Source organism: Mugil cephalus, chromosome 6 (assembly GCF_022458985.1).
Source record: "Mugil cephalus isolate CIBA_MC_2020 chromosome 6, CIBA_Mcephalus_1.1, whole genome shotgun sequence".
Taxonomy (NCBI): Eukaryota; Metazoa; Chordata; class Actinopteri; order Mugiliformes; family Mugilidae; genus Mugil; species Mugil cephalus.
Genome location: NC_061775.1, coordinates 9695926 through 9716045, shown reverse-complemented (window position 1 = coordinate 9716045; position 20120 = coordinate 9695926). Strand labels below are relative to the sequence as shown.

Genomic DNA, 20120 nt, shown 5'->3' with positions numbered 1-20120 from the left:
ACATCAGTTAATAGGAGACCAGATATTCAAAGCCAACGTGTGGCCCATATGGAAGCAGAATTAAACAGAACGTCCGGCATGTGTGTTTGCTGTGAGACAAAGAGGTGTGACAAATTATTTCGCTTTTACTTTGAAGACAATACCATTTCCGGTCGTCGCCGGGTGATTTGTGCTATTTGGACATTTTAGTTCTTTGTCCTCCCAGCAGCTGATCAAAGGCTGGAGTCTGCAATCAAAAGCTGAATTGGTCCAGACGCGAGAAGCAGACGGAAATGATCCGAGCTGCAGCTCGCGGGATGTCTGCAAGTAGTCAGTCGACTCACAGTAAGCTACACATATTCAGACAAAACAAGTTCAACGAATCAGTCAAGTGTTTCAGAGACCAGTGTCCAATCTGAATACCTATCTCCTTTGTGTCTGAATGTGAAATATCCGAATAATTACAAGGTTCTTAGTGGTTCAGTTTAAAACTTAAAAATCAGTGTTTGCATATTGAGTCCCGATCTGTTTATACATCATGCAAGTACACAGTGTGCTAACCATCCCTCTTTTCTTAACAAGTTAAAACACTGATGGTCAGCAAAGATAAGTATCTACTGGGTGTGTTTAAGTTGTTGGTGGCAACACTGCTGTCATAAAACCCAACAGTACAGAATTGTAAGTGAAACTAAGTAAGTAAATTGTGGGAAAGCAATTATTTACAAAACAAACTACGAATGAAATAGTGTCTGTGATAAATATTTAAAATAAAATTCTGTAAACAAAACAAAACTGCAACACTGGTCTATTGATACGATGCGTCAATGCAATACGACACAACCATGAATTGAATTTGACTGTTTTGTTATTTCACCACATTTTGGTTAAGTAACACAGTGTTTTACTGGTCTCTCTCTCACACACACGCACACACACACAGTGGTGTGAAAAAGTGTTGGTACTCTTCCTGCATTCTTATTTATTTATTTATTTATTTATTTTGCATATTTGTCACACTTAAATGTTTCTGATCATTAAACAAAATTAAATATTAGTCAAAGATAACACAAAATGCAGTTTTTAAATTAAAGTTGTTATTGTCAAGGGAAAACAAAATCCAAACCTACGTGGCCCTGTGTGAAAAAGTGATTGCCCCCTAAACCTAATAACTGGTTGTTCCACCCTTAGCAGCAACAACTGCAATCAAGCGTATGTGATAACGCTTTTTTCTAGAGCTGTGGAGGAATTGTGTCCCGCTCATCTTTGCAGAATTGTTGTAATTCAAGCCACATTGGAGTGTTTTCCAGCATGAACTTCCTGTTTAAGTTCATGGTACGGCATCTCAATAGGATTAAGATCACGACTTTGACTAGACCACTCCAAAGTGTTCATTTTGTTTCTCTTCAGCCATTCACAGACAGACTTGCTGGTGTGTTTTGGATCATTGTTCTGCTGCAGAACTCAAGTTCTCTTCAGCTTGAGGTCACAAAACATTCTCCTTCAGGATTTTGTTGGTGGACGACAGAATTAATGGTTCCATTTATCACAGTAAGTCTTCCTGGTCCTGAAGCAGTAAAACAGCCCCAGACCATCACACTACCACCGCCAGATTTTAGTGTTGGTACCGTGTTAATTTTACGCCAGATGTAATTGGGACACACACACCTACTGAATAGTTTAACTTTCGTCTCGTCGGTCCAGTATTTTCCAAAAAGCCTTGGGGATCATCAAGATGTTTTCTGGTAGAACTGAGATGAGCCTTTCTGTTCTTTTAGCTCAGCAGTAGTTTTGGTTCTGGTCTTGAACTCTGCCATCCAAGACATTTTTGTCTAGTCTCTTTCTTACGGTGGAGTTATGAACTCTGACCTTAACTGAGTCAAGTGAGGCCTGCAGTTCTTTGAGTGTTGTCGTGGGGTTTTTTGTGACCTCTTGAATGAGTTGTTGCTGCTCTCGTGGGGTAATTTTGGTCGCCCTTCCACTCCTGGGAAGGTTCACCACTGTTCCATGTTTTCACCATTTGTGGACAATGGTTCACACTGTGGTTCACTGGAGACTTGAAGCTTTAGAAATGGCTTTATAACCTTTTCCAGACTGATACATCACTTTCTCTCTGCATGATGTTTAGCATTTGAGGATCTTTTGGTCTACTTCCCTTTGTCGGACAGGTCCTAATGAAGTGATTTCTTGATTGAGAGCAGATGTGGCAGTAATCATACCTGGGTGTGACTAGACAAAATGAACTCAGGTGTGATAAACCACAGTTAATTTATGTTTTGACACTGGGGGCAAATAATGTTTTACACAGAGCCATGAAGGTTTGGATGCTTTACTTGTGAAGACTGTATATACATATCCTCAACCAGGCCTCTGGTAGAGGACCTGAGCTTGAGGATGACACAGAAACACCCCGTGAGTGTGAGAGGGAAGTTTTTTTTATATATATATTCACACCACCAATGTTCTCCCAAGATGCCTTCAGATTCCACAACTTGATGGATGAAATTGAATTTCTAAGAGGACTAATTATTCTCTTCTGTCTTGAGTGGAAATTTGAAAACTTGAGATCTTTCCAAACCACTAAAAATATGATTATAGGTTGAGATGATTGGGTTCAGCAAGATGGCAGCTTGTCAGGGAGAAACAACTCTCTGCTAAGTGAATTAGCTTCAATTATTTGTAATAGCTGAAATGAGCTCTTTAAACAGAAATTTCAGAAATCTTCCGCTGCTGTGTGCCTTTGGATTATTCAAACTTATTACAGAACACAGATGAAATTCACCAGTTTCTACATCACGATAGCCTGGCTGCACCAGTAGAAGCCAAACCATCCAAATCCAACAAGGGATGAGCCATGAATATTTTTAGAAAGCAGTTCTCTCTTTGCTAAAGCCAACTCTGGAGCAGTTAATATGCAGACTGCCTCTTCCTAGGGATCAAGAGACGCCAAAACGGAGAGGTGAGGCAAAACCCCACAGGAGCCGATGTGAGGTAGATGCTCTGAAGGAACCGGCAACTGTGAAAAGTTGAATATTTAACAGCCTTCAAGCGGATGCCGAATGCTTTGGGGAAAACGGACATGTGAATTATGTGAATGTTTTCGTGTGGGTGAAACTCAGTAAACTTAATTTTGTTGAGCAATGATGTGTGAGATTCATATTCCTTAAAAACGCTGAATGAATTGTGTATTCTACATGAATTAGATGCAGATTGAGGCTGAAAAATGAATCAACACTTGCAGGGATGATGGATCGTTACAGTTCAAAGAAAGTGGCAAACAAATGCTGAGTTATATTATTAATTCCAATGCGTCAAGATGTTTTCTAGGAACGTGTAACTGACAGTGAATAAATAATCCTGAAACTAATGATATTAAAGGTAGTGTCTGGACAAATTCCCACAGTCTGTTTTAATGATGTACTGCAAAAATGTAATTTTTAATCTTATCAGAACGTAGCTTCCAGAGTAAAAGCAAACAGTTCAGCTCCCAGATGTCATTTATTGCCATAGTGAGTTATTTGTATTTTCTTCACACATCTAAACTGGATAAAAACAAGCTTTTCACTGCATCATGTTTTTCTTTTTCTTCAGAATTTTATTTTGTCTTCTTGTTTTTGAGCTTTTTGGTCTTCACTCCTGATTTGTTGGCTTCATCCTGTGAAACAAGAGGAACGGATTAGAGAATGAGCAGGCTAATGGCTGTGTTACATTAGCGCTGCATTTTAAGGGCGTCACACTCCTTCCATGCTTAATATCTGAGTGCTGCTTTACAATACATGGGCAACTCTTTTGTCTAAAGCCCCACTGTGCGTGCAAACATGGCAATTACCACGCATCATACTATTTTAATGTATTCTGATGTATACTGATAATTGTATCAAACCAAACATTGCATTACTAAGTACGGTCATAAAACATCCTTTGCTAATTACTGCGCTGACAAATTAGGCTGCTACATCACTCACAGTTCTGTGACAAATCTGGAAATTTTAAATATTCACGCACTTTCTGACTCATGTCAGAGGCTTTCCAGTTTGGGGCTGAGATTTCTTGGGTTTTTGGCACCCTTTTCCTACTCAGTTGTAAAACTGGTAGCTTAGTTAATTCATTTTCTTTCTATGACATTCCATGACATTCATTTTATACTTGCCCATGGGAAAACAACTCTCACTCTCTCTTCCCCATAATTATTGAACTGTTACTATTCCATCGAGTCTCTTTGTCCTCTTCCCAATTTACACTTAGTTTTTTTTTTAATCTCACACGTAGTCGGAGGAAATGACCTTTGCATACTGTTGACCAACAGGCACCGAGATGGAACCTGTGTTCACTTCTTACAAAAGAAAGGACTGAATTTCTATCAGCAATATCTAAAATGAAATAGATGTACCTCAAGAGTTAGTTTCATCTCACCCCTTCCCTTCCGAGGAGTGAGGTAGCTTGGACTGACACGATTGTGTATTTTGTTGAACAGCAGTGAAAAGGGCGACGCTAATCTGTTGTCAGTGGTTGAAAGTCACGCGATTGTGCGGTGGCAGCTTAGAGGGGGGGGACTCTGGGACGCTGGAACTCACTGTTAAGGCTTCTAGAGGTGTCGTGGGCCAAACTAGGTGAAACATTTAAGTTTAATGTGGAGGGAAAACCCCAATGATGTGTGCCCTACTGCCCGTTAGCTGGGCTAGTTAGCTGGTGTCTTCTTGTTGGTTGCTGACTGCTAGCCTGCTGATCAGTTTTCAGGTGGACTGGGCTTCTAAATGTGTTTTACCTGGGATATCGGCACAAGGGATTGTGACATCCTGTGTTATAATGAGTGGGGTCTTACTTTGTTTCCTTGCAGAAATGTGCCAAGATTCTCAACAAGCTGCATTATTCTATAGAAATGTTGGCCTGTCAGTCAGTCCACCACATTGGTCAAGACTGCACTATCTGGACATCTATTGTATGAAGTTATCTTTTCTCTTATTTATTCTAGGTGCTTCTTCTTCTAGGTGCGCTGCTCTTTTGACCTCCTTAATCCTGTGGCCTTTGCCGACCAAAACAGACTAGTTTGATCTCTTAACGTAATCCATGTTATCTATTAAGTTAGATAACTGCATAAACATTTTTCTTCCAAAGTGTTAAGGGAACAACGTGATTGCAACCCACTGAATGCCCTTCCCCCTCTTCTCCCTTCCCGTGTGTGTGAGAACCAACGTACGATGGCCGCCACTTTAGTGGAAATCTATTTCTATCATTCATTCTGGTCTATTGTAAAAACATGGTGGACCTCTGGAAGAGGGGGAGCTCCCTATGTTCATGCGAGGGAACTCATTTTAAGGCAACTTAAACAGAAAACAGATACACACTGGATCTTGCCGTCTTCCCTGCCCAGGAAGTGGCTTCTAATAAGCTGTCACAGAGTCTGGGTTTGAAGTCCAGGGGGATCTGAGCTTCTGCTGTCAGGATGGGAACGAAATCAAGTGTTCATTTTTACAGTGAGTTGATGTGGTTCTAAAATAGCATACCTTTAAGAGTAGGTTTGCAGTACCTTTAATCTACCTGTGGCTGCCACTCAAAGGTCAATCATGTTATCAATGGAATAACTTCGCAGAACACAAAGACGACTTCAAAGCAGACTGGACCTAACCTCAGGCCGGTGAAAGGGTGTTTGATCTCCAGCACATGTGGCAACCAGACACTTCAAATGAACCAATACTTCTAATGTGACAGCTACTGAAGGGTTACTGCGGACATGCAAGTCATGCCAGACACTCTCTATTTTTTTTATAATAAATCAATATCTCACTTTTACACTACAGAGTATTGCCTGACAATCTAACTCTGTGACTACAGCTTTGGTTGCTGGAGAGGCAACATTAAAAAAGAAAAGAAAAGCTGAATATAAATCTCATCAACAGGCAATCTACTGAGTCTACTGAGTAAGTTTTTCTTGATAATTGGAGGAAGATTAGGGTGGTGTAGCCAATTAAACTACAAGATGCCAAACGGTTCCCAGCATCGTAAAACTGGCAGCAAATTCAAATTTGACTGATAATGTGTCAGTGGAAAATGACAGTGTGTCTCACCAAGGAGGCAGTGTATCCCTCCTCCACCAGGATGTTTCTAGCGCAGTTGTTGATGTGTTTGAAGCGGTCAGGACCCAACAAAATTCCCCCGTACCACCGAGACACGACCACCAGGACGTTACGCACATCCAGAATCTGTGGTGCGAGACAAACACGTTTACACAAGTGTAAATTTGAGAGAAAAAAATAGAGTCAATTGTGACGTTAAATTGTTTGTTACTATTTTGAAGTAGGCAGATATGTCACGCCTGATGTAGCATCTTCATTACAAGTTTCCGACTAGGCTGTCGGTCTAAAGCTGATTTAGTGTCAATCCAAAATTTGGGGTTATTTCCTTTTTTTTTATTTCCTCCTTCCAAAGAGTTTGATGAGAAAATTACTTTCACTTCCATCGTGTTGTGTGTTCATTATACAGGCCTTTTTAGCGAAGAAATAACACCATAAATAAATCAAACAATGTGAGCGTGATTGTAATCCTCCAATAAATAAAAGACCTTAAAGAGGTCGAGCATATAAGTGCATGATGTAAACAACTAAACACTACATTTTCGTAGCAACAATGAATTAAATGTCACCTTGTCTGTGAAAGGGGTCATGCATTGAGACAAATCCACAGATAATAAGCGCCTTCGGCTATAAAGAGCATTTTGGCATATTTCGTGTCAGTGTTTTGAATTTCCAGCTGGAAACATTGCTGTTTCGGTTCACCGTGGCGCTCCAATCAATGTCAATTCCACATAGCTTTTTTCACAGCTGTCTGCCATTCACCGACATCAAACAGCAGGCAAAGTTGGTGATTAGCTGAGGAGAATTCATCGGCAAATAAACCTATATTTTCCCTGGGGTTTTGGCATAAAGCAAAAACATGGTGCAGGGAGAGCGAATAAAAGTGGCCAGACTTCAAAGGAATATTAGACTTGCCCTGTATATGTTGCATGTACAAGCAAGGAACTGATAACTGAACTAGGGGATAATATGCCAGTTTTGTACTTTTATAACGTGCTTCTTCTACCTGTAAGTGGCAGGAAATTAAAAAACACTGATGGCATTTTTTTTTTATCAAAAACAGTGACTGAGTACAGTCACAGCTTACAAGACGCTGCATCTCTCGTCTGATCATACAGAAATTAAACATTAGACATTATTAAAACCACAAGCAAATTCACAATTGGGAAAAGCGCCATGCTGAAACAGAAGAATTGCAATAAGCCATTTGAAGGGGACTCATCCACATCTGTCTGCCAACACTATCAATCAGATGCCTCTTTCATTCACCTCTTTAGAATCACCTCACACTTCCACATTCAGAAAACACAAATCTAAATGAGGAAATGTGAAGAAAGGATCACAGAGAGGGATCAGATTAGGGGAAAACAGATTAAGGAGAAACACTCCTCATGTAAATTACTCAGTACACTGGGACTGAACTGTGCCGAAGATTAATCAGTGGGTTGGCTAGAAGAAAATAAACAGGGAGAGGTTGGACCTGATGCTATCACTGCTGTCTTTTCATCTCCTCTTATGTCCACGTGGGCTAGGAAGAGTCAACCTGAATCGAGGGCGCTAATTTTACATCTACCTGGTTATGAAAATCATTGTTCTGACCGTTGATAGCAGTCAGGAGTCATGGATTTTAAAGTAGAAAATGAAAAAAAATAGTGGAATAGTTTAAACTTCAAATAACAGCATTTTGGCCACCTGGAGGCAGAATCATATGGAAACTAGAAGTAATAAATAATGTCCTATACTCACCTCTTTTGGCTTTGTTTTTTCAATCAATTCCTAATTTAACTGCTAAATGCTCCACTGGCTGTAATTTAGTGCTGAACGGCAGAGAGCATATTGTGGAGTTTTCAGAGCTTGCGCATGTAAATGATGCAAGTGAGAGCAAAGTCAGTAAACCAAAACAGTTCATTTGGGAGTCGTGCATAACAAGAGCATGCTTCAAAATGAAACAGCAAAATGTCTCGTTTCGAGCTGTGAATGGTGATAATTAAGTGTAGGAGTGTTATCAGGAACTACTGTTTTCAGACATCGTTCTCTGACTATTTCGGAATAAACATATTCATTACAGCAGCTTTAATGTGGAGATAAATGCAGAATTGTTTAACATGTTTGTGTCTGTTTTTTGTTTTTACTGTTTTGGATGGCAACATAGTATTCATCGGAGGACAGTTCGGTTCGGATCTGAATTCAGCGCAGCAGATCGCGGTTTCTGACATGTCCCCAACAAGATTCCAATACACTATTTCACAGGGATTTGTCTCTGTAACAGGGTCACACTGGCACAGATGACCGCCGTCATCTTATGAATGAGTATGAACTTTGACATGAATCATGGATCTCATCTGGAGAAGCTCTGACACGACTTGGCACCTGCTGGTAATGAGTATGACACAACTACTACAAGTCACCGAGCTGGGCTTTGACTACAGCAAACTTTTTGTTTTGTCACAAGCCTTCCACTGGCTTTCATGCGATAATGCAGGGAAACAAAAAAGTGTGGACAATTGCACGTCTGAGTGTGATGTGGGGGTGTGTGTGTGTGTGTGTGTGTGCGTGCGTGTGAATCATAGTGCCATCTGACAGCACAACCCAGTGATAAATGCCTCTTTGATATGTGAAATGAAAGGATTAACAACAGTGTGAAATTACAATTGTGCAACCAAAGTTCTCTTGAGAGGAAATTTACACATTATATAAGCATTAGTGGGTGGGTGCAGTCATTTCCCCATGTTAAACCATGAAGCCTCAATCACTGTGTAGTGTGTGGAAGTACGCTTGTCTAAATTAATGTCTGCCCCTTCCTTAGAGATCATCAATTAGAGCATTAAACAAACTGTTTAGAGGTTTGTGAAATGTAAATTTTGTTCCCAGGCTCCAGTGTATCCAGTGTGTAGGATGGTCAGAGGAGAATTTTTTTTTTTTTTTTTTAGCACTGATTGTAAAGATGGTTGAACCCTCCATGACACTGCCAACAGGATTACTGAAGAGTGGCTCTGAAGCTCAGTGTGGGCGGATCTGGCTGAGGCCATATTGGCAGTGCCTGACACCGCTCCCGGCTAATAAAGCCATGGTGGGCCGTGAGTAGTGGGTGACGCCAAGGGAAACCAGTTAGCAACTTTAATTAAAAAAAAAAAAAAAAAAAAAAAATGTGGCTACTTTAAGTTTTGTTTATACTATTTTTAGATGTAGCACATTGAACTGTTTCATATTGACTGCAAATGTCATAGTTCACGATCAGATGTTTATTAAACGCATCTTTAAATGCCTATTAAACTAAAGAGGTTTCAAAATGTTTTTCCAAAATTGTAATACTCATTATTTTGTTGTTTTCAAAGGTGTCCCTGGAGCTGTTTCATCACCATTACCAATTACACATTTTTTGCAGCTGCCACTTGTGCCTCTAATTGCCAGCAGCGAATATATTATGGACTCCCAGCTTTAGTCGTATTCACTTTCATTCCCCTGGATCCTCTGTATGATCTTTTTTTTTTTAATAACAAATCAAAAGGACCCTGTAGCTTAACGTACTAAACATCCCCCATATCTGTCACACTGTGTTTTATTTGTGTCCAAAATCCAAATGTCACTGGGAATATTCCTTTATATTTAGGAGCCCTCGTAACAAAAAACCTTCGGATACAACAGCAGGACACTGTATCTGAAGCTGTTACATATCATTTAAACCTTTGCCTCCCTGCTCTTACATACACTATGATATTCTAAATATTATGACTTCCTAATGTTGTGTAGATGGACTATGCCCATCTGAGGGTGTCCCATGGTGCAACACAATGTTGGGTCCTATGGGTTAAGACGAGGGGTCTCTCTGGATCATCCCGCAGATACTTGATCAGGTGGGGATCTAGAGCATTTGGAGGCCAGGTCAACAACTTTTGGGTGTATTACTGCCACCATCTGGATTGGTATGTAAACATTCAGCAGGAAAAGTATCGGTAAGGGGAATTGATAAGCGTGAAGGCTGAAGATATCTGATTGAACCAGTTGGAACAGGTTCTTTAAAAGAACCAGTCATCAATGCTCATCCCTAGTCTTAGGTAGGTCTTTAGTGAGAAGAAAAAGCAATTTCTCAGTCCATTACCAAGCTCAGTATTCATTACATGAGTGTATTAGAGTATGCACGTATGTTTATATTATTTTTGATTATCTATTGAATTTATATGGTTAAACTATGTGATTTCCCTTCTGCTGTCATTGCCAGGTCATGCTAATTATGTGACACACTGAGCAGCTGCTTTTGATTACCTATTTAACGATAAACTGAGCCGACTTACAAACATTTTGCCCTCGCCCTGACGAAGGCCTGTTTGGCAGAAACATGTTGCCATGTTTTTTGTTTTTTTTTTCATCACCCTCTTGAGTGCCTCAGATCTCTTTCTATAAGTTCAACTGCCCATTTTTTCCTGTAAAAGGTTTATATTATGTATATCATGTCTTGAAATGCTGAAATGAGCAGGATACTAAAGCACCATTCATGACTTTCAGGTACACACTGTATTGTGTTGGAAAGTCCCTTACTGATAACAATACCTGTTTAAAATTCACAGTAGATGCCAAATTATGCAGACTGAAAATGGACTGGGTGGTTTAGGACAGACGCCAATTAAACATGAAAAAGCCAAAAGAAAGCCGGATGCAGCCAGCGGATAGCCAACTCTTTTGAGATTCTCCCCCATTTAACTGTTTTGCATGCAGCTGAAAGAGTCCTGTGTTGGGTAAGGTCAGCATTTTTTTTCAACATAATGATAACCTGCAGTAAATGGAGCAATCTCCCCCCTGCCGCCGTCTCGCCGTCGTCTTCACAGTCCTGCAGGAAGCTATGCTTGTCCTCGCAGTAAATCCTACAACAGACAGAATCCCAACAGCTTGGCATTAGGCGGGAGAGCATTAAGACATTTTGGTCACAGAATGACGCTGTGACACCGGCAGCCTCTTCACTGGAAAAGTTAAGTGGTCTAAATGTCAACATTTCCCCACTCTAAGTAATGACCACCCAGGAAGTGCATCAGTGGCTCGACACTGACCTCATTAGACCATGCAAAAAAAAATAACAAAAAAAAAAAAAGTCTTACACACAGGCATGCACGAGACAACACACACATACAGGAAGAAGGCTGCGCATCTTCTTACCTAACACCCAGCGCTGTCAAAAAGCCTTCATTTTCTCTAGTGCTTTTGTGACCTTTAATTGCATTAATGTGCCTTTTAGAGGAGACGGATGGACCTTGAATGTTAACTTGTTTCATGTTCTTTTCCACTAATGAGACACGCTGTAACACTAAACTGATGGTGTTAGCCTGATTAGCATAATAAAGTCAAGACATATATATATATAAACATATATGTGGAGTATTACCAACCTGTACGCGTAAATATTATGAGTGGCACTAGCAATCTTCTTGTTTTCATACAGCTTCTCCAGGATAATTTTAACCTGCAACACATGACACAACAGGTGACAACATCAGGTCACAGCGATTTACACTGAAGGGGCTGACAAGACATTTTTCTCCTCCACTCTTCTTTATCACGGTCTTATCTGTTAATTCCTTTCATACTGGAACAGAGAGTGGATGGACTGAACCAGAGTCAATCTCAAAACCAAGTCAGACATGATAATGTGCACATGACAACAGATGAGGTCAGCAAGCTGTCTGACGCTGCTGACTAATGCACCGGGCAGCATTAGTCAACTGTTTATGAGGGTAAGTTACATAAATAAAAGGGAGATTAGAGACACTAAATATACAATCTTTTTATGGTTTGACAAAAAAACAAACAGAATTAGGAATTAAGGTATATTCATGATATTTATTCTCGGGTCGGCTGCTGCTGGAGTGTCGTTGTACAGGATGAGGATGCATGATGACCAACAATGCCTAGCTGTGTGTCTAAGTAACATCCACATGAACACCAGGACCGAGGGCTCCCCAGCAGATGAATCAATGAAAATTCACTTTACCGGTGGTTTTAATGCTTTGGCTGATCAGTGCGTGTGGCTCTAGTTTTCTGATGAAACAGATCAGCTGAAAATAAAAAACTCCCAGAGACGGAACCATTTGTTCTTAACCTGATGTTGAATCTCTGTTGAAGTACAGTCCAGTCACGTGGTGTATTTACCAGGTTAGGTGGGACTGACAAACTACTTAATTAATTCACTTACATGCTTTCACGTATGTTTGTTTGTACTTTTCTTCTCATGTCTTTGGTTGAACTGCGAACTCCTACACCAGTAAATGAACATATGTAAATCCAGATCTCCATCTATTCCCTTCATGTGCTCTTTGGAGGAGCGCCGTGTCTGTAAATATTTTTGTCCAAATAGCTCTTCACAGCAGGTGGAAGCTTTTAAGACGAGCCGCTGTGTTACCAGAGAGCCAGAGAGTGCAAATAGCGAGCAGGAAGGAGCCAGATGATGTTGCGGTTTATGAATCTGCTCCGTAAATTAGCACATTTATGTCCTCCTCCTGTATGAGACCGTGATTAAACGACGTCTACTGAATCTTATATCGTTCAACTTTCATACTGAAAACATCCTTCCGTTCCGTTGGATCTTGATGGTTTTTGCTCATATTGGTTAATAAAAGCTTTGGTCATTGCCAAAACAAACATCAAAATGTAACATCTATGTGCCGTACCTGTCTAGGAGTCACCACAGGCGCCAAATGAGGCTGAAAGGTACTGCGTCGATCTGTGATGGTATTTCCATGTTTTATCGGGGGCACCTCTTCATCTACAACATAAAAACACCATATGACGCCATGTGAAAGAAGAGAGACGGGTTGATTTTATGACAAATAAACCCTCAGGAGTCTATGTGGCAGAGCAAAATGCATCCTACCATTTTCCTGACCCATGAAGAGGTGTTCAGCTTCTGTGTTGAGCCTGAGAGTCTTGAAATCTTCATCATCGTCCTCTTCCTCCTCAGCCGTCAAGTTCACGTTTTCTGGTCGGTCCACTGGAGGAGGTCACACAGAAATATTACCACTTGTGGAATGAAAGATGGTTGTGTTTTTTTTCCCCCCTAAATCCCAAACCTTTACTAAGCTGTCTGTGGTCCAGGCAGCCTGTCATTAAAAAGACACCTGCTGAGCGAATGATCTCTAAATTACCATTACATGACCTTAACACTAAAGCATGTGATGCTAATGTGGCTTCTGCAAATCAGACTAAGCTTCAGAAATGTTTGAGTGATTAATGGCAACAGATCTGATGGACGGAGCTAATCTGAAAGTGAATTTTTCTCTCTTGTGTAGTCACGGAAACAAAAGTGTGCTACATGTTCGCATGTTCGCAATAGGGGCATGGCCACTTTATTAGGTACACCTTGCTAGTAAAATTTTGGAAACCTTTTTGCCTTCAGAAGTGCCTTAATTCTTCGTGGCATACTTTCAACAAGGTGTTGGAAACATTCCTCAGAGATTTTGGTCCATGTTGACATGATAGCATCACACAGCTGCTGCATATTTGTCTGCTGCACATCTATGATGAGAATCTCCCGTTCCATCAAATCTCAACTGTGCTGTGTTGGATTGAGGTCAGGTGACTGTGGAGGCCATTGGAGTACAGTGAACTCATTGTCATGCTCCAGAAACCACTTTGAGATGATTTGAGCTTTGTGACATGGTGAATTATCCTGCTGGAAGTAGCCGTCAGGAAGTGGGTCCACTGTGGTCATAAAGGGATGGACATGGTCAGTAACAATACTCAGGTAGGCTGTGGCCTTTAAACCATGCTCAGTTTGTACAAAGGGGCCAAAGTGTGCCATCATCATACCACCACCACCAGCCTGAACCTTTGATACAAGGCAGGATGGATACATGCTTTCATGTAGTTTACACCAAGTTCTGAACCTGACATCCAAATGTCGCAGCTGAAATCGAGACTCGTCAGACCAGGCAACATTTCATCGTTGGTATTCTGCATTCCTTGGCTTTAACCAGTGGTTATTTGAGTTACTGTTGCCTTTCTATCATCTTCAACCAGTCTCTCCATTCTCCTCTGACCTCTCACATCAACAAGACATTTTCGTCCATACAACTGTTGATATTTTATCTTTTTTGGACTATTCTCTGTAAACTCCAGAGATGGTTGTTTGTGAAAATCCCTGTTGATTAACAGTTTCTGAAATACTCAGACCAGCCCGTCTGGCACCAACAACCATACCACGTTAAAAATCATTTAAATCCCCTTTCTTCCCCATTCTGATGCTCGGTTTGAACTTCAGCAAGTTGTCTTGATCACCTCTACATGCCTAAAAGCATTGAACTGCAGCCCTGTGACTGGCTGATTAGCTATTTGTGTCGGGCATTGAACAAGTGTACCTAATAAAGTGGCCAGTGAGTGTATATGCATGTATGTACCGTCATCATAACGCCATCTTTAACAACTGTGGTAAAACAGCAGACTGCATTTCCCTCCAGCATTTTTTCTAGTGAGCTAATACCACATCCCTTGATAAAATCAGGCCTGTGAAATGCCTTTTTTTTTTTTTTTTTTTTTTTTTTTTTTTTTTTTAAAGAGGCTACATCATTTCCTCCCACATTACTCAAACATAAGTAGGGAGAAATACATTCATTTGTTGGGAACTATTTTCAGCTGTGGATTCACCCACTGGAGTATTTCTGTTGAAAACATATAGACTCAAACAAACAACCTGTCAGTCAGTAAGACAGTGTGGCTCACGCAAGTCCTCTTTGTAGTTCTTATACTACAATCAAAGAGACAGTTTCCTCAGAGGGAAGATGCGACTTGTTACAAAGATCACGCGCCTTTAAAGGGAACTAAAAGCTACATCCTTGACAACAAAAGAGGTCTACAGCACAGAGAAATAAGGTGCACTGGGCTACGCATACTCAATACATGTTTGCAGAATTATATCACTGTTGGTGTTGTTTTAATTTCTAACGGCATTTTGTAAAAAGGAAAAATATAATAATATTAATAATAATATTAATATTCTTGATAAGAAGCAGATTCTTGGAGAAGAAACAGGAACTTGTGACAGATCTATCAAGCTTCCTGTGTTGTGAAGCGTAGCAGTGTTTACACATTATAGGCCATTCTATGCACACACACAAACGAACAGAAGGACTGAAACGCTGATGTTCACAACACGATCAAAGTCATCAAGAGTAGGAGGCTAGCATATTTGATGCACTCAAGTGGTCGTTCTCATCTCTGACATTATATTGAGCCTATATTGAGCCTCTTTGTGTGGTCTTTGTATGTTATGGTTTGTGTCTAGCTTTTTTTTATTATTATTATTATCATTGTTTTGTGTGTATATTCTTTATTACTTTGAAAATTGTCAATAAAAATATCTGGGGGGAAAAAAAAGAGTAAGAGGTTCATAGTTTTGCGAACAAATATGTGTTACTGGTGTATTTTCCCGTCCTTTCTCTTCCTGTGCCGCCTCATTCACACCCATTATTTCTCTTTACTCTTCAGATCACCTCTGTCCTGTTTACTCCCCTTTTCATATCCTTTCCTCAGATATGCACTTCCTCAGCCTTATCACACCCTCTCCCCTCTCTCCCACCACGTGCCCGTCGTTTGAATGAATAAGCCATCAGTTTCACCCCTGAGCTGAAGTGCTGTGGCCAGTTACACTTATTACCACATGAATCACAAAGAGAGGACCCGTGCCATGGAACAAAGGGGAACGCGGTTAATATTTTCTCGGGCGTGTTGCTCAAAAGGGAGCGTCTGCATCGATAACACGCGGCGCTCGGCGTGAGACAGACACAGACCAGGACACCCCTCTCCCTCTGAAGGCCGCCTCACGGTGACACTTGTGGAAAATCTTTAATTTGGGTATCTTTTAGTCCTTTCACACTTCAAGAGATTCTGCTAAGGTAACAGACGGTATTACACAGATATCGATCTTAATTCAGTGCAGTCACTCAAAGTCAGGAGGGAGTTTTTTTTTCTTTATTTCCTTTTGTGCTCATCTCATTGCAGCCTTAGACCACTCGGCAGAGTGTGTGTTATTAATGGAGGAGCAGATACACAGATAGAAGATGCATTAGGGGGCGAGGCGAAACTTGAGTACACATACACCCTAAAAACATTACTAATCCAAGCTGTTTGTGTGCCAGCGTGGAAAAAAAAAAATAAAAAATCCTATGGCAGGAAAATAAAATAACGTGGTTGGAGCAACTTGGTGGGCAGCTGTTTTGGGTTCCAGTAAAGTTTTCCTATTGCTGTAGTGACCGATGCACAACTCTAGGAAACATCTGGCTCCCGCGGCACACAAACAGATTTCATATAACTGAGCGGGCACCATCTCTGTATCTGGTATCCATAATGTTTAAACATTACATGAGGGATATTTATGGCTTTCAGGCTGTGGATAGGGCCAGTGAGCTCTGCTCAACAGCACACAGAAACCACAGGAACCATTGAGGACAGCTGGACTAATTAAAACAGAAGTCTAAACTAACATCACACATTCTGTTTAAGCTTTAGATATTATGTAAAATATGGAATCATTATGTGCATATTTAAAAGGGTTTTTGTTTTAAGCAAATCACATGGAAACATTAAAAGAGTCACCAGCAGTTTACGCCACACACTGGAGTTTTTACTATTAGCAGCAGCATGCTAATACCTGTGTGACAGTTTTAGCAACCAACATATCAATACTTGGTCAGCTGAAACCAAACACAGCAGTGGAGATGCTCACGGTGGCAGTTTTAAGAAGCAAACTACCTCTGGACTAGTAAATGTCTATCATGAGAAATTTTCCAGTCGTCACAAATTGCTGCCACAGGTGTGGCTTCAAGCATGAACTCCACTTTCCACACCTCACCTGGTTCTGAGCTCTGAGACCTCTCCAGAAGGAAGTCCCTAATTTTCTCCACCCATAGGTAGAGGATGCTCTCCCCGGCATGCTCCCTGAAATTTAAATATTTCCACGTGAGAAACGCACATACTGCAAAGTTATTGAAGTGGAAATAATAATGAAACATAATGAAAAGCTTTTGTTGTGACTAATATCGCTCCGTGGTATCTCTTCTTGAAGTCAGAAATTATCAGAAGCACTCACACATAGAGGTCTTCCAGGCTGTTTGCCAATTTGGCCCTCTCAGGACCTCGCAACCACGCTGCGCTACAAAAGCCGAGGACAAACACAGGGTTATTGAGTGGGACGAGAAGTGGCTTTTTGAGTGGGATGCTGCTTGTTCAAATCAGCAGATCTCCCCAATATTAAATTTGAAAGGCAAATGGACTTACTTGATCTGGTAAATGGGCGGAGCTGCGCTTGGATAATCAGGGGGGAGAATTATCTGATCAATAAGGGAAAAAAATATATCATACACCGGAATACAAACAAACTGCGAGAATGGACACTGATGATTGATCTGCAAGGTGTTTATTATGTACCTGCAAACATACTGTCAGTTTCGTTTCCTCCAAATCGTTGGATATTTTGATGCAAAATATTCTGGAGGCTTCATCTATCACACACCATTCATCACCGTAGATAGAGGACAAAGCCTCAACCTCTTCAATCTGAATGAGGAGAAGCAAAAACATCAATCAAATGACTCTCCAGGCATTCATTATGGATTAATTACAGCATTTGAACCAGTGACGTACAAAAGGCTTCAAAGTCCAACCTAACACGTTCGTAAAAATTTACATACAAACGTAGCAAGACTCAGATCTTATCAGAATATGAGTCTGGTAACACGCTGTTTGGATTTCATTATGGGGAAAATAATACGGAGAGAAAAGCATAAAAAAAACAGTTAGCTCAGTTTGAGCTTTCCACATATTCCCATTTTATGAGTCACAGATTCCAATTTTCTTAAAAAATAAATGAATAATAAAAAATGAATAATAAAATACTCAGCGAGTCTTTTAAACCAAACTTTCTACATTTTGGGAAACGCTGACTTTGTTTCTGAGAGTTAGGTGAAAGGTCGATGCCACTGTCACATCTGCAAAATAAACATGTTGAAACCGCAAGTTAGCTAGCTTAGCTTAGCTTAGCATGAACGCTGGAAGGGGTGAAGTTAGTCTTATATGAGAAGGTAACAAAACCAAAATAATTTGCAGTTTTAAAAGGGCCTATATTACTTTTGTGAATATTATGAAAAAAAAAAATTGAATGTGAACAGGTCTGCAAAAACCGTCTTGGTTACAGTCTTTATGTTAAGCTAAGCTCATTTTATAGATGCATCAAACCGACATCAAAGAACTACCGGCAATGAAGGCCGACTGTGACGTCACCTCTGGTCACCAGTGCCCAGAGCAAACTCTACAGCTGACGGAAAGGTGGTTGTTGGTTAGTAAGTCTATATTTGTTATTCAAAAAGGGGAATCGACTATTAGCTGGAAGGATAGGCAGCTAAAACAAGCCATAGACTGTAAATAAAGATATTTATATACAGTCTATGGGAGTCGTGTGGATTAACTGTTCTACAGGTTATTCATCCTAAATGACCATGTGAAAATACTTGTAAATATTTATTTATTTTTTTAATTATGGAAAATGAGAAGCCTATCATAAGTATTCAGCTGGTTGTAATCTGCGCAGTTGGCTGCGACTGTTGTCACTGCTGGATGCCAATAAATCCTACACACTGGACTATTAACATAATCTTCAAAGAGTCTTCAGCATCCCTGGACAAATAAAATGTTTGATATTAAAACACCTGTTTCCTGAAGACACATCTGTGCTCAGTTCATATGAAGTAAAATATCTTGTAATGTTAAATTGTATATTTTTGGATTTGTAACCTTTGAGGATTGTGGAAATACCTGCAGAACACCAGTAAGTGTTGATAAGTAGTCTGGAAAGCTGGACCTGCTGTGACATAATGGAAATGCTCGAGAGACACAAACAGGACAACAAGGATCCGCGGTGACCATCATAACAAACGGTGTGAATTTGAATCCAGTCTTTTGACTCTTCGTCCTGCTGCTCGGTCTGCACTGTGTGTGTTTATGTGCAGCACCTGCTGAGCGCAAATCCTCACTTGTGCATGTGTTAATGAACCCAGAAATACTGGGAGCAACCTGCAGCGTTTGTGTGTTCCTCCTTCCATCATGGTGTGCTCAAGCGCGTACCTTTCAATTACAAATACCACCACGGTGCTCGTCACACCTGACAACATCACCACAGCCTATGGTAATGAGGTCTTGAGAGGTGGGAAGTAATGAAGTACAAATACTTTGTTACTGTACTTAAGTAGATTTTTCAGGTAGCTGTACTTTACTTGGTGACTTTTTAATTTTACTCCCTACATTTGTACACAAATGGTACTTTCTACTGTTTACATTGGAAAAAAACAGGTTTGTTATTTTTTTAACCTCCACAGGTGACACGACTTAAAATATGTGACCTTCCCCATCCATGGCCTTATTCAAGAGAACTGTTCAATGTTGTTGTTGATATTAACCTAAAATCCATGAGCTCCTTGTGTTTAAGTAAAGAGAGCACAAAAGAAAAAAAAATCCAGATTCTCATGCAAGACCTCTGGTCAATTCAGTCAGTTTTTTCATTTTGCAAAATTATCAACAGATGTATTGTTTCATTAATGAAAAAAACAACAACAATTTACCCAAGTACACTTCAGAGCCTGAACTTTCTTACTTTTACTTGAGTAAAGAGTTGAATCAGTACTCTCACTTATTACTTATTAGTATTTTTTTTTTTTTTTTTACTTTTACTTAAGTGTAGGACTTGAATACCTTTGCCACCTCTAACCATAGGTTTACACGGTCTCTGAAGGCTACTTTAAAACACCAAAACAAACAAGCACTCAGCACAGGTTGTCAGGTAGACTTAAATATGTCGAGCTTACTTGAGCCTGAAGATCTCCTTCATCCTCTGGATTTATGATATCCGCCATTTAATCGTCTCATTACCATGTGTCAGTTATTGAAAGTATACCGATTAGTCATTCAGAAAAGAAAAAGAAAGAAACCAGGCACATAATCTACATGTGTAGTGTTATCAATCCTGCGAGCAACTACTTCCGGGTCAAGGTACCTCGGGTGAGTTTTGTCTTCCGAGTTTTCAACGCTTTTACAATTAAAATA

The 20120-nt window shown here is 40.3% G+C and overlaps 1 protein-coding gene across 1 annotated transcript; it reads right to left on the bottom strand.

Moving 5' to 3' along the window:
* Positions 1-3504: 3504 nt before the first annotated feature.
* Positions 3505-20045, bottom strand: impact (impact RWD domain protein). Its single transcript, XM_047587717.1, has 11 exons — positions 19883-20045; positions 17454-17582; positions 17304-17356; positions 17116-17178; positions 16879-16964; positions 12907-13023; positions 12704-12798; positions 11426-11499; positions 10816-10906; positions 6042-6176; positions 3505-3631 (listed from the first exon to the last, which is right to left on the bottom strand). Exons 1-11 carry the CDS (start codon positions 19928-19930, stop codon positions 3572-3574), a joined length of 951 nt encoding a protein of 316 aa, XP_047443673.1. The 5' UTR covers positions 19931-20045; the 3' UTR covers positions 3505-3571.
* Positions 20046-20120: the final 75 nt, after the last annotated feature.

Coding starts and splice junctions, on each gene's coding strand:
- impact (XM_047587717.1), bottom strand. CDS start 19,930: ATGGCGGATATCATAAATCCAGAGGATGAAGGAGATCTTCAGGCTCAA. Junction 17,357..17,453: donor AACTGACAGTATGTTTGCAG/GTACATAATAAA, acceptor CTTATTGATCAG/ATAATTCTCCCCCCTGATTA. Junction 10,907..11,425: donor CATAATATTTACGCGTACAG/GTTGGTAATACT, acceptor TGTCTGTTGTAG/GATTTACTGCGAGGACAAGC.